This window comes from Corvus cornix, chromosome 4A, assembly GCF_000738735.6.
Source record: "Corvus cornix cornix isolate S_Up_H32 chromosome 4A, ASM73873v5, whole genome shotgun sequence".
Lineage (NCBI taxonomy): Eukaryota > Metazoa > Chordata > Aves > Passeriformes > Corvidae > Corvus > Corvus cornix.
In genome coordinates this window covers 9,647,795-9,660,838 of record NC_047058.1, presented here as the reverse complement: position 1 = coordinate 9,660,838, position 13,044 = coordinate 9,647,795, and the positions used below count along the sequence as shown (strand labels likewise).

The 13,044-nt window shown below is 43.9% G+C and overlaps 1 protein-coding gene across 4 annotated transcripts in view; it reads left to right on the top strand.

Annotated features, from left to right (window-relative positions):
- Window positions 1-13,044, top strand: part of TMEM255A (transmembrane protein 255A) — a 25,843-nt gene extending 12,799 nt beyond the window's left edge. For 2 of the 4 annotated variants that reach the window (XM_039572320.1, XM_039572318.1), the window contains exons 4-9: window positions 382-471; window positions 2,277-2,339; window positions 4,032-4,120; window positions 6,765-6,924; window positions 8,183-8,326; window positions 10,355-13,044. In XM_039572320.1, the coding sequence (XP_039428254.1) occupies window positions 382-471; window positions 2,277-2,339; window positions 4,032-4,120; window positions 6,765-6,924; window positions 8,183-8,326; window positions 10,355-10,513 (705 nt within the window). In that variant the 3' untranslated portion in view covers window positions 10,514-13,044. Of the gene's footprint in view, window positions 1-381; window positions 472-2,276; window positions 2,340-4,031; window positions 4,121-6,761; window positions 6,925-8,182; window positions 8,327-10,354 lie in introns of all 4 variants that reach the window. The other 2 variants (XM_039572319.1, XM_039572317.1) reach the window with 1 other exon arrangement.

Below are 13,044 nucleotides of genomic sequence, written 5' to 3'. Positions count from 1 at the left end.
GCTCCCCACAGCACTCTGGGGTGAGGAGAGAAGAAATTCTCTCCTTTCTCTCCAGGGGAGAGTTACAGACAGCAGCAGCCAGAAGAGGAGGTGTATTCTCAGCCCAAGTTTAGCCTATTGGAGTCATGGAAAAACCTGCATTACTGTATCAAGTCCCCAGAGAACCAGTCTGGCACAATGCTCCTACTCCTGCCACTCTGCCAGAGCGGACACACAGCCCCACTGCCTTCAGTGAGACCAGTCTGTGCAGCCTGGGCAAACATTCGGGTCATTGATCGCTTGAGGGCTTTTTGACTGTGGTTTATGTATCCTTGTGGAGAGGGCACTAATCACTTGGTTGTGGAGAGGCAGATGATATTTTGCTTTGTTTTCCTTTCTCAGCTGGTTGCATCGATCGTCTTCATCAGCTTTGGTGTCATCGCTGCATTCTGCTGTGCCATAGTAGACGGTGTCTTTGCTGCCAGACACATAGTAAGTGCTTCCAGGAAAACAAAGGTCCTGCAATGCTTTTGCTCTAAGAAAACCAGTGATGGTGTCTGCAGTCCTGTATCAGGCCGCATCAAACCCTGTAAATATATATCATGTGCTGAATGCTGCTTTTAATCATAAGCTTTAGAAAAATGTTATCATTTTTTAAAAAATATTTTTAAATTAGTGAAAAGCACTAAGATCTTAAAGCTTTGCTTTGGGTTTTTTTTTTTGGCTCTATGTGTTTACTGAGTATCAGAACACTTAAGATGTAATGTGAATTACAACTATTGCCAAGGGACAAAATATGAGCAGTAATGTCTATTTTGTTTTAAATGTAGGCAGAGGTAGTTCTTAATGCAGAGTGAATCACTGGATGCTGTAGTAGAATGAAGCAATTTGATAAAAAGCTCACTGCAGCATTACAGTAAAAACAGAAAACATTTGCAGTAGGTTCTGTTTCCATTTGGTGACTTAAAAAAATTATGAGCTACTGCTGTCATGACCAATCACTAGTACAGTGGGATGTGCAGAAGCTTTAGTTATTAGTAGAGAAATAAAAAGACACAATTCCATTTCAGCTTTTTGATTGAAATTTCTAACTGAAAACAGATTTTTTTGTCCTCCAACTCTGCAGTTTGATGACTTTTTTTGAATTTTTTGGCAAAAATGGACTAAAAAGATAGATTTAGAGTTCATTTTTATCAGAACAGAAAGGAATTTCAGAAGGTCAGAATTACCCATGAAATGGAAACTCCCTGTGTCAGCTGGCTAGTTATGCTCCTTGTGAAGCTGGCTCTTCTTTCCTGCCCCTGAGTATTCCAGAGGCGGAAAGGTGGCTGGATGACAGGATTTGCTGACAGAGCAAAGATCAGCTCTGCTCAGTTGTGTGATGGGTGTCCGTCCATCTGTCTGGACAAAACCAGCAAGTCTGGGCCATCTCTGACCCCTTTTGCAAGGGTGTGACCTCATGGGTTGGGTTGTGGCATGAGCTGGCAACTCCTCCCAGCTGGCTCCTGGGGTGCCTGCGTGTCTGAGGCAACCAGAGCTGAGCAGTTGTGATGACAAAGGCTTTGGTTTCTGCTTCTTGGTGAACAGATGGGCTTTTGGCCTCTCTTTACCACCTGACTGTCCAAAAATGTCATCAGCTTGCTGGAGATGTGCTTCTGCCACACCAGCACATAGCATTCTTCCTGGTGCGAGCTGCTGCCACTGCTGTGCCACCCCGAGCTTTGGATCAGACACCTGGAGAGCCAGTCTGGCTGCTCCTGGGAAGGGCTCACGGATGTGGATACACCTCTGGCATTGCTTTCCCTGAGGTTTTGCCTTGGAGATCAAGCTGCCCCAAAGGGAGGCATTAATGCATATTTGCAGGCTGGAACGTTGATGATCCTCCAGAGCTTTCCCACAAGACACAGAAGAGCACAGCAAAGACAAATTTGCCAACAATTAACGAAAAATTGCTATGATTCAGCAAGAAGAGCCCTCAGAAACAGGTCAGGCAGATCTGGGATGTGTCTCGCAGGATGAGGAATAAATCCTTCAGTTCAGGATGGCCACCATCATCCAAAGAGCCCAGCTTAAGAGACTGCACCTCCCATGCTGGCTGTAACAATTTCATGCCTCCAAGAACCAGGGTTAAACATCACCCAGGGCTCAGGGGGCTGGGGTGGGGGCTGCAGAGCCGTTGCTGTCTTGAGGTGCTGGTGTGAGATAAGGGTCTCTCTAAAGCCTGGTCCGTTTCCCCAGACCCTTTGGGTGATTTTGGCTTTGCTGCAGGGCTAAGCCTGGTGCTTTTTCTCTGGCAGGATCTGAGGCCGCTGTACGCAGGGCGATGTCAGTACTACTCCAAGAGTACGACCCCACCCGAGGTGAGAGCAGTGTCCTGTGAAGGGACCAGCTTCTTGGTGCAGGTGGAGGAACCTGCTGCCAGGTGGCTGCTCCAGTATCCCAGAGGTCTGCAAAGTGAAGAGGGGGTGGGAGGCTGGGTCTGGGGTGGGAACAGGATGCTGAGTGGAACAGGACTTGGGAGGTGAGTTCCTCCATGTACTGCCTCATTAGTGAAGGAACAGATGGAGAGAAGGGGACCTAGGACAGGAAAATTCACCAGTTTCTCTATACCTTCAGCTGTGCATTCATTATAGGAGCAGGGTGGTGGGTTAAGATTTCAGACAGTGGTAATTTCTGTGTACATGAGCAACAAGTACCAGCCTCTGCACCTCTCTTATTGTCTTCTCCAAAGAGAAGCCTCTTGGGGATGGATGATCCTACCACATACTGGTAGTGTGTATGGACATCTTTGTCTGCCTTTGCTGAGCACTGATTGGCTCTCAGAGCTTTCCTCACAAGTCCCTAGGTAATTTTGAATAACCACTATATACCAAATTAGAATGCCTGCTTGAGGGTGCAAGGTACTGCACAGGGGCATGGATGTGGTCCACTCTCTTTGCAGGCCAAAGACTTTCCATATGTGTTACCACCCACAGGCAGACAATTAACCACTTTGGTCAGTTCTGCACCACTGTGGGAATCTTGACTCAGTTTGGATCATGCTATTGACAACTCTCTGCTCTCTCTCTCTTGCTATGGAATGAGGTGCATTAGTTCAACAATGCCCTGGCTGTTTGTGAGAGTTGCAAAACCTCCTTCCTCTGCAGGCATGTGCTTGTCTGTGAGTTCCCCACAGTGAAAGGAAACACTGGTCTGTTCTAGACTAGTCCATCTCTGTTCCAGTAATGGAGGACTTTGTAGGAGCAAGATAAGGAAAGAAAAATCTGCCTGAGGCTAATGTGGAGATCACTGAGAAATCTACATGTAGAGCAGGCCAAACAGCAGCAGAAACTGTGTTTGGGGATTGTGTCTGTGAAAAACGAGGTTCACTCTCCTGTGAGAATTTAAAGGGTTTAATATAAAGACAATAAGAGACACATAAAATAAAACAAAGTGGTAACGGCCGGCTGCCGTGGCGCTCTGCCAAGAGCACACTGATGCTCGAGGTGAGTCCTTTTTATACCATTTTTACTGTCTGTTCTCTATTCCTATTAAAACTTTTCCCGGAGCTGTTCTGCATGGCCACTCCTTGGTTCCTCCTTTTTAGAGCATGCATAGTCTTCGGTCTTGTGGTTTTATTTCTTTTGATTCTTGGGGTTGGGCCCGCTAGGTAAGAGTCGATGGTGGGGTGGATCTCTTAATTCTCCAGACAGTCAGGGCTGATTGCAGCTTTGGCCTCTTTGCCCCCCGGGCAGAGCGGTGATAGCGGCTCTCGGACCCTCCTGGCCGCCCGTTCTCCGGGCGGAGCAGCCTTTGGGCCCTTTTGTTCCCCGGACAAAGTGTTGATTAGCAGCTCCTTGGGCCTCATCCTCTGCTCGCTTGGAGGTTATCTTACTTGCTCACACTTGCTAACATTCTTGCTAAAAAGAGAGAAAACTACATCCACACAGCAAAAAGCATTTCTAACATTATATAATACCTACCTTTATACTTTGCAAGAAGCCAATATTATAATATATGTTTATAACAGTGTCATTCTGTGCTTTATGTAATTTTTTTCTGTATTCACACAGGCGGTCTGTCACCCACAGCGCCGTGCCCCCTGCACACCGAAAATAAAAACCAATACCTGCTTCTGCTGTGACCTGTACAACTGTGGGAAGTAAGCCAAAAATGCCACTCCTGGCCATGGGAAGGGCGAGCAGTGGTCATGCTCGTGTGCAATAGCTTGCAGCTTGTTTGCAGGATAGTATTGGTTAATGACAGTTGTTGTGGGAAGGCACCTTAAGCTGTGTTTGTTAGCAACAAGGAGTCCTAGACAAAAGCTAACCAAGTAAAGGTGGGTGTGAAATGCAGCAAGGCTATCCCAGCTATGGGTGAGCATGCTCTGGGCCAGCCCAGCTGGAAAAATGGAAGAGCACAGGAGTTTCCATTACTTTCATGCTTGGTGTCCTCCTCAGGTTTTCCACCTATTGAGTGTTGCTTGTCTTAACACCTTCCTTCTCTGTTGCCACTGGTTGTTTTTTTTTCTTTTAGAATATTGAAGATGCAAAAAACTGGGACACTGTTCTTCCTCACCTTACCACCATTCCATTCCCCACCCTGCTGACAGGGAGGAGAGTTCACAGGCTAGTGCCATCTGTGTGTTCATAAACCAGTGTCCTCTCTGCCCAGTGAATGTCTTTCATGGTCACACAGGCTTGGAAGGTGAACCAGCACTGTGCAGTGAGTCAGGTGGTTACTAACCGAGAACCACTGCAGAGTGATCACACCACTGAGATCTGGCTACTGTGCCTAAGCCAGCTTAATTTACAGCATGCACTGCTTATACTTTGTGGAGTGTCCAATGTGTGTCAGCAAGCAATTAATAAATTGATTTTTTTACTGCTGGCTCTTGCCTAGGGCTGTTTCAGGCTTAGCGTTTCTCACAGTACTTAGTTGGGCTGGCCCCCACTTAAATCACTGACTGTGGCTGAGGAAAGCTGCGGCTGGGAGAGGGTGGGTGTTTCCCTGTGCTGGAAAGTGTGATCCCTGGTCTCTGTAGGACTTTGTGTGTGTGACAGAGGGGTGAAGCTCATGGTTTCCTTGAGCAGTTCACAGAACATAGTCCCTTTTTACTAGCTGAAGAGAGCAGGACACAGAGAACTGATTGGAATACAAAAGCTTGAAACTTTTCTGTACTAATTTTTCTTCTGCTTTTGTTGGTTTTTTGGTTTTTTTTTCCCCAGTCCTGGTTCTGGGACCTGCCCCTGACCCGTTTTCTCCTCTCTGATAAAAGATATCAGTTGTTGCTATTTTAATCTTGCTTAGTACCACAAAAACATCCTGCACTGAGGAGGTTCTGGTTCTTTTGGTATCTCAGTAAAAGAGGCATGGACACTCAAGACCGGTTACTGCACATGTAAAGGATGGAAATCATGGAAAAAGTGACAGCAATCTTGCGTTCCTCCTGATGCTGGGAACCCTGGCTTTGGCAGCATGGGGCAAGCCCCTTCCCGTTGATAAGGACATTCTGAACTACGTGGGATGTTCTCTATGGTGCACCAAGGGTCACTGAGAGAGCTGTGCTCTCACACATCTCCATAGGAACGAGCACTTACAAACAGCACATACAGGTTTTATTGTTAGAGGGTCACAGTGAGAGCTCAGGTTACACAGAGGTCGTGCCAGCCAACGCACAGGTTTTTGTAACCTGTGGTTATGCTCTGCCTCGATTCTGCTTGAAATCCCCATCTTCTCGTTGCAATGTCTCCTGCAGTAGCCTGCTAAAATGAAATGTGGGAATAAAAGGGTAAAGAAGGTGAAATTGAGTAATGAGCAAAGAAGGGTGACTCTTGTGAAAGGGGGCAGTTTCCTGCAGGCCTTGTGGAGTCTGCTGGGGAGCTGAACCTGGATCTCCTGCTTCTTGACCTTAAATATGAGCTGCTTCTTCCCGCTTTCCTCAAAGCTCTCATGCACTTTGAGCCTAACCCTGTGTATGAGCTAAGTCATTCAAAAGCTCTTGGTACTGTTTGTCCCTGATAAATATGTTTTCTGAAGGGGTATTTGCTATAGGCCACTACATCTGGTAAGTTGTGCTGAAGGCCAGCCTGTTCCCCACCCAGCAGTCAGAGAGAAGTCATTCCTGGAGAATTCTGCTGCAAGACTTCAGCCCACATGTTGCAGGAGTTGCTTTTCCTTTTACAAAGTAATGACCTAACCAGATTTGACCGAGTTTTCTCTGTCTCTTTTCTGCATGTGGAAAAGGTTCAAAATGTGAGCAGAAAGACGAGGTGCCAGGGTTCCAGGCAGCCCAGGCCGCTGTAGAGCTGTGAGGGGCCAGCAGCTGGAGCAGGGCATGGAGCTGGACCTGCTTTGTGGCCGTACGCTGCGGAGCCAGGCAGGAGCTGTGCTGTCCTGTGCCCATCCCACCCGGCTGCTCTGTGGCTGTGAGGAGCAGCCAGCACTGCCTGGGGGCAGCTGCTGATCCTCCGGCACAGACTGATTTCCCAGAGTAATTCCAAGACCGGTTTGTCCTTGGTAAGCTTCCAGGACCTCTGTGGAGATTTCAGATGAAAGAAATAACTGGCAGGTTCAGACACCAAGTCATTTGTTTCAGAACACAGCAAGCCCTTCGTGCAGGGAGATCTTGGATGCCACAAGCATGGAATCTAGGAGGCTTTATCCCCACTCCCTCAGTAGTAAGGTCCAGGTTATCACTGAATTGCAGAATGCATTTTACTGTCCAGCAGTAAAAACTGCTTAGGTTTTATGATATGTAGTGCATTTTTTTTATCATTACTGTTGTTTTTTTCCTAATCTAGCAGAGTAGAGATTTCTGGAGGTTACTATGAATACATTGATGTCAGCAGCTGCCAGGACATTATCCACCTTTACCACTTGCTCTGGTCGGCAACAATTCTGAACATAGTCGGGCTATTCCTAGGGATCATTACAGCAGCAATACTTGGAGGCTTTAAAGACATGGTAAGAGGATATCAATTTCTCTATGCATTAAAGAAAACAAATCAGGTAAATTGCCTTTAAAAATAATCATGAGAACTATTGGTATTTCAATGCAAATGATCTATGCATTACTTCAGTCAGGGTGGAAAGAAGGGCAAGAAATAACGAGAATGAAAAAGCAGAAGTGATTCGCTTTTCTGATCTTGTTGTCATCAGCTGAGCACAGTTAGAAAAGATTAACAGGATTGGAAGATTGTATTTTCAAAAGGAACCTTCACAGAGGCATTGGCAATGCCAGAATGATTAAAAATAAGCTCTTTCTTGAAAATTGATCTTCCTTTTCATAACGTTCACATTCTACAAGGAAATGTGTGGTGGTTGCTCATTAATTGTTGATTTTATAGTAGCAGTCTGAGCTTTACAGACTGTTTAAGCAGCTGTGTTAGGCTGAAACTCTCCATCTAATTTCTTCATGGTGCAGAACCTGAGAGGATGAACTGGGGATCAAAACCAAACTTCAGATAATGAAGAAAATGCTGTTCTAACAATGTGAGCTTTGAAACACCCCTCACTTAACCAGGCTGCCTGTTACCTTCCATACAGTTTTGTTCTAAATGGCACAAATGAATGGGTAGAACTGAATGTTCAACAGATACATTTGGGCCTTTTTCAGTCTCTTGTGACTCATTTGGAATAATACAAAAAAGAGACACACAGAAAAGAGCATTTGTTGTCCTGGCTATATGTTTTTCTTACAAAGAAATCTTGGGCCCTGCACTAAGGGTATCTTATTTCAGAACTCTGAACTCTTTTCAGACTCACCAATATCTTCACAAATAAAACAGGAGACACATTCCCAACTGTGCATCATAGCCCTTTGAGATTTGATCCACAGCAGAGAGCCTGTAAACCTCTGCAAAAATGTATAGAAATGAACAGCAATTCACAACATGCACCAAATAACAGAGTAATTGGAATTATTGAATAATTTCTTCTACTTGTGAAGATGGAAATCTGTTTTGTGTGAGTACTGGTGTGCACTGGGTTACTGCCAGCTTGTTCTATGGAATCTGAGAGGAAACAATAAGTGGCTGTGGAATGAAATTACCTTGGAACTTAGCTGCTGCCTGAGAGGGAACTGGATTGCCAGTTGCTAATTCAAAAGAGTTGAAGTCTAAAGACACACAGTGCTCCTTTAAATCATTTCTGCTTTCATTCAGCTGTCAGCTTTCCATGACTGCATTTGCAGCCTCATACACTCTTCTTTTTGTTTTGATAGACTCCTTCCCTCCCTACACTGAACTGCACAGTTGAAAATGCACACCCTTCAGTGACCTACTACTCCAGGCCACAAGTGACATCTTACAACTCCTACTACCACAGCACTCCTCACCTGCCTCCATACTCCGCTTATGACTTTCAGGTGGGCAACATTACCGGTTGTTTTCTTGTTTAGCAGCAACATTAAATCCAGCCAGTCTAGAGGACTCTGGGAGCTTGTCTTCCTGTCATTCGCACAGTTTAATTTTCTTGTTCCTGCAGAAAATACCACATTTTTCCTCCTAGGCACTGGTCCTTGGCAGTACTCTCTTACTAAGGCAGTATGTTCCTGAAAGCTGTCCTTGAAGTGAATGCAAGAGGACCTGCTGCCTGCCTGCCTTCCCATCACTTGCTAGTAGAGATCATATTAAAAATAGGCACTGCCTCTGGCACTGCAGTGTTCTGAGGAGAGAGGCAAAGCCAGTGTTCAGGTCCTAGATTTTATTAGGCCAGCTACTGTGTCTGAGAGAAATAGATGAGCTTTTGGAAACAAGCTATTTGAGCTCTTGAAGACACATGACGCCTGAAAAGCTATTTTTTTGTGGTTATTTTCCACATGCTTCAGCTGGCCTAAGAGGGGTCCCTGCAAATATCACCTCTGCTGTAATGCATTCCTTCCTCTTTGAGCTACAGAGCTCTGCTGTTGGAAATGGTGATTTCATGTGAACCTTGCTGTCAACATCAGCTTTCACTTGTTGAAGCAGATGAGGACATTTCCTCCTCAGCTCTTCTGTCAGGTGAATGTTAGCACAGGGGTGATGTTAATGAACACATTGCACAACCACCAGGACTGGAGACTTTTTTTTTATTAACAAGAGTTTAAGAACTTGGACATCAACTAAGGGGTGTGCTCTGTAATAGACACCATGTCCCTCATGTGAGCCATACATTAGAGGTAACATGAATCTAAACTTTCCTGGATCTGCTGCTAGTGCCACTAGACAATACTGTTGTCAGGGCTCCTAAATATAATTGAACACTTATGTCAGAACTTCTAGGGTGTATTTATACAGATTTTTGACTCATTTTTGAGATTAATGAAACCTGGGACAGTCACTGGTGTTGTGTAACTTCCTGCAGTTACAAAAATGCCCACTTCAGTGCATGCCAAACCCAGCTCTGCTGCAAAGTCCTTTTTTCAGCGGTTCTAAGCACTGTCTGACCCAGGGTTTGTCAGTGTGGCAGCCCCAGTACCTGCAGAGAGCTCAGCAGGAGTGACTTCCCTGCTTTTTAACTGGAAGTACTGCTGGGCTCTGCTAACACTTAGAGCTCAGCCGGACGGATCAAAGTCTCTGGGTCTCACTGCTGTGAGCACAGGTGTTGGCTTAGGAGCTGGCACAAAAGCTGGCACAAAAGCTGGGCATAAATTCAAGTAATCTAAATTTAATATAGCCAAGTCCCTCTTTCAAATGAAATTCCAAATCTGAGCCTTGCATATCTTCCAGGGAACTTGGGGCCTGCATGGGAGCATTAGCTGAACCTGTGGCTGTGGAGACTCTCTTGCCTTGAGCCCTACTCTACTCCAAGCAGTGACTGTACCACCCTGACCCCTCTCCCGTGCCATCCTACAGCACACGGAGCAAGCCCAGCCTTACCTCTCAAATCCCTTCCAAAGGATGCACTCCCTCTGGTGCAAGAATGCTTCCCACTCATTCCACACATTTTTCACAAGAGAAAAACAACACACCAGAATTCCTAGGGAAGCCTGGGGCCTTGCAAAAACCTGGCTTTCACACACAAGCCTAAAATGGCAGACCCAGTTCTCTGGTTTTTGGAGCAGCCCGTTCATTTTTGCTGCTGGCTGGTGTGTGAAACCCAAGATTTGAGAGAAACTCATCAGTTTTCAGTTATCCAGTCTTTGTGAAATGCAGCAGGCACACAGAAGTGATGAGAATTTTTTTAAAATATCTTCAATTTTGGATCTAAGGAGCCTCATTTTGCAACACTGTTACTTACAGGCTGTGCTTGCCTTAAATGCAACAAGTTATCTGAAGTGGTATTTGTATGTACATGATTCGCAGAGGTGAACCTTGAAATGTTAACTTTGAACATTTGGTAATGAAATGTCATTTTGATAAAGTCATTTCCATTAGGAAGTGGTTACATTACAGCCTTTGCTGTCTCCCTGCAGCATTCCAGCGTGTTTCCAGCCTCCACTCCTTCTGGCCTCTCCGATGACCCCCAGTCCCTGTCCCCATCTCCCAGCTATATGTGGGCCTCTAATGCGCCGCCTCGTTATTCACCGCCGTATTTCCCACCTTTTGAAAAGCCACCACCTTACACACCATAAGGAATGTGGGAAAGAAGAAAAAGAAATATTTGCCATTGAAATAATTGTGAACATTTTGTATTTATATTTTACTGTGGGAGGGAGCAGGAGAATACAGAAGATAAGTGCAAATAGAAATATTAGACTGGACTGTCCTTTCTTGCGAGACTTATTTCAGAAGTTTAATGATGGTCTGTGACAAAGGGGACAGACTTCTGATGTTGTAATGAGTCAGTGAGTAGCAGGTGACCTAAATTTCACCCTCATTGCTTCATGTAGTCCTTGATTTTTAATAAAGTGATCCAACACAAATGACAGATTCTGGTCTGCCTTACTCCATCTTGTGCCAAGCTGAAGTAAGGGCAGCCAAGATCAATAGTTGCTAGAGATTATCAATCTGTTTGAGGTGAGGGTGCTTGCAGACAGCATGACTTGACACTGGTTTTGTTTGGCCTTTGGGCTCCAGCTGCTGGGATTTTGGGTGGGAGGACACAGGACCTAGCTCACATCACTAGTTGGCCCAACACGCTGGAAAAAATTTGGGGGGAACTATGAGAGTGCCTCAAAATGTAGCCCTATTGAAAAGGATAACATCGTAGGATAGTCTCATGTATGTGTAGCAAAATAATCAGAATATTGCTTTTTTGAGGGGGGGAAAGCTGTTTTTATTTCAGGTTGCTTCTTAAGATAAAAGATGAAGTTGAGTAGTCTCTCTCTGAATTCTGTGTAAGTAATGCTGAAGTCAAACAGTTTGGGTGGTTGCACTGCCTAAACTGTCCTTGTATTCCTATAAAGAGCATCAGGAACTGTCTACAAGTCACTGAAACAGTGCAGTGAAAATGTTATTTATTTGTTTGTTTACTTTTTCTTTGGTTAGGAATTTCTTTTTAAGCTTGTACTTTTAACTTTTTTAATGGACTGAATCAGCACCCTGAATAAGCACTGTTTTAGTAGTTGTATTATGGGCTGCACGTAAGGAATATCCACTGCTAGTTCTCCAAGATGTAAGTCTCACATGGATGAAATTCAACACCCTGTAATATAGGATGAAACTGAGGAATTTGCAATTACTGTTGTGACTTTCATTTAATCTTCAGCTGATGACTGTGCTGATTGATCTAGATTCCAGCAGATTTTGCATGCATCCTGCACAACAAAAGGTCAGCTTTGATATGTGACACACTGACCTCCAAAGTGTGGTTCTACTCCAAGAAGTGATTTCAGATGACAGTGTTTGGATCTGAGCTGCTCAACCTGAATGTTCTCAACTGCTTATTTCAGGGATAAAAACAACATTGACATTTTTCTCCTTATTTCCTAAAGATACAGTTTCCTTGGCATCAGTTTGTTGACTCTAATCCTCAGTTGCCTACCTTTACTTGCAACTGATGCAGACAAAAAGGTACCTAAAACTTCTGTCTGGCTTTCAGAATCAAAATGGAATACATGCTGGTGCGCTGGGGCAAAGTACAGTTGGATTTTAAACTGTGGCATCTACTTTTAATCTATAAAAAAAAATTAAAATGCTGTCAACATGGAAAACAAACACTGAAGTCTCTGATCTCACTTTTCAAAGTACACCCACACTTTATAATGCTGTTTTTAATCCTATGCATTTGCAAAGCCTTTAGGCTAGACTATGTGTTAATTTTATCATTTCCACTGTCAAATACTAATCAGTATATTAGTTCATTAAAGGATGACACCTTATCCAGAAGCAAGCATGACTTTTCTCCAGTAAGAAGGGAAAATAAACAGCTGGAGAAAGGAATGCAACTCATGGGATTTAAAGCAGTAGTGTATGTAGAACATATCCTGGTGGCATTTTGTTTTACTATAGAATGTTGAAGTGCAGCTCCTATGAATTTGCATACTGGAAATAAATTTATATACTGGGGCATCCTCCATTTTATATTACATTTTATTGAATTAAATCTTGATAAAGAGATCATGGGCAATTTCAAAACCGACAGTACTTATCTTGACAAAACTCCCCACAAAACTAGAATCAGAAGGGCACGTTAATTTAGCATCAGAAAACATTTTATTGCTGTATCTTTGAAATAAAAGCTAACAGTCCTGTCCCACTTCTGACAAACACTGTACCATTTGTGCCTGTCAACTAAATAGGGCTAGAAGGACTAGGGGACACCACAGGACAGGACTGAACATCCTGAAGAGAACATAACCTAGTGGCAGAGAAACAATTAGGAGAAAATTGTGTCATTGGTTTTGAGTTGAAAAATACTAACCTTAGGAAATTACCCGAATTCTCTTTTTTTTCTAAGGAATATTTAAGCAAAAATTACGTTGCTGCTTTAAATTCACTATAAAAGGACAAGTACATTTTCACATTTAAAAAATTACTGGTGGTATTTTCTGTTGAATTACCTTTTTCGTTCTGCTTGAGTAAAACTAAGCATTTAATGTAACTACAACATTCTGCACTGTATTTTTCATTTCTTATGAGAATGTCAAGTTTGTGACTCATATGTACCCTTTTATTACTTTGCCAAAGTTAAATAAAATTGTGTGACTTTTGTAAACATTTA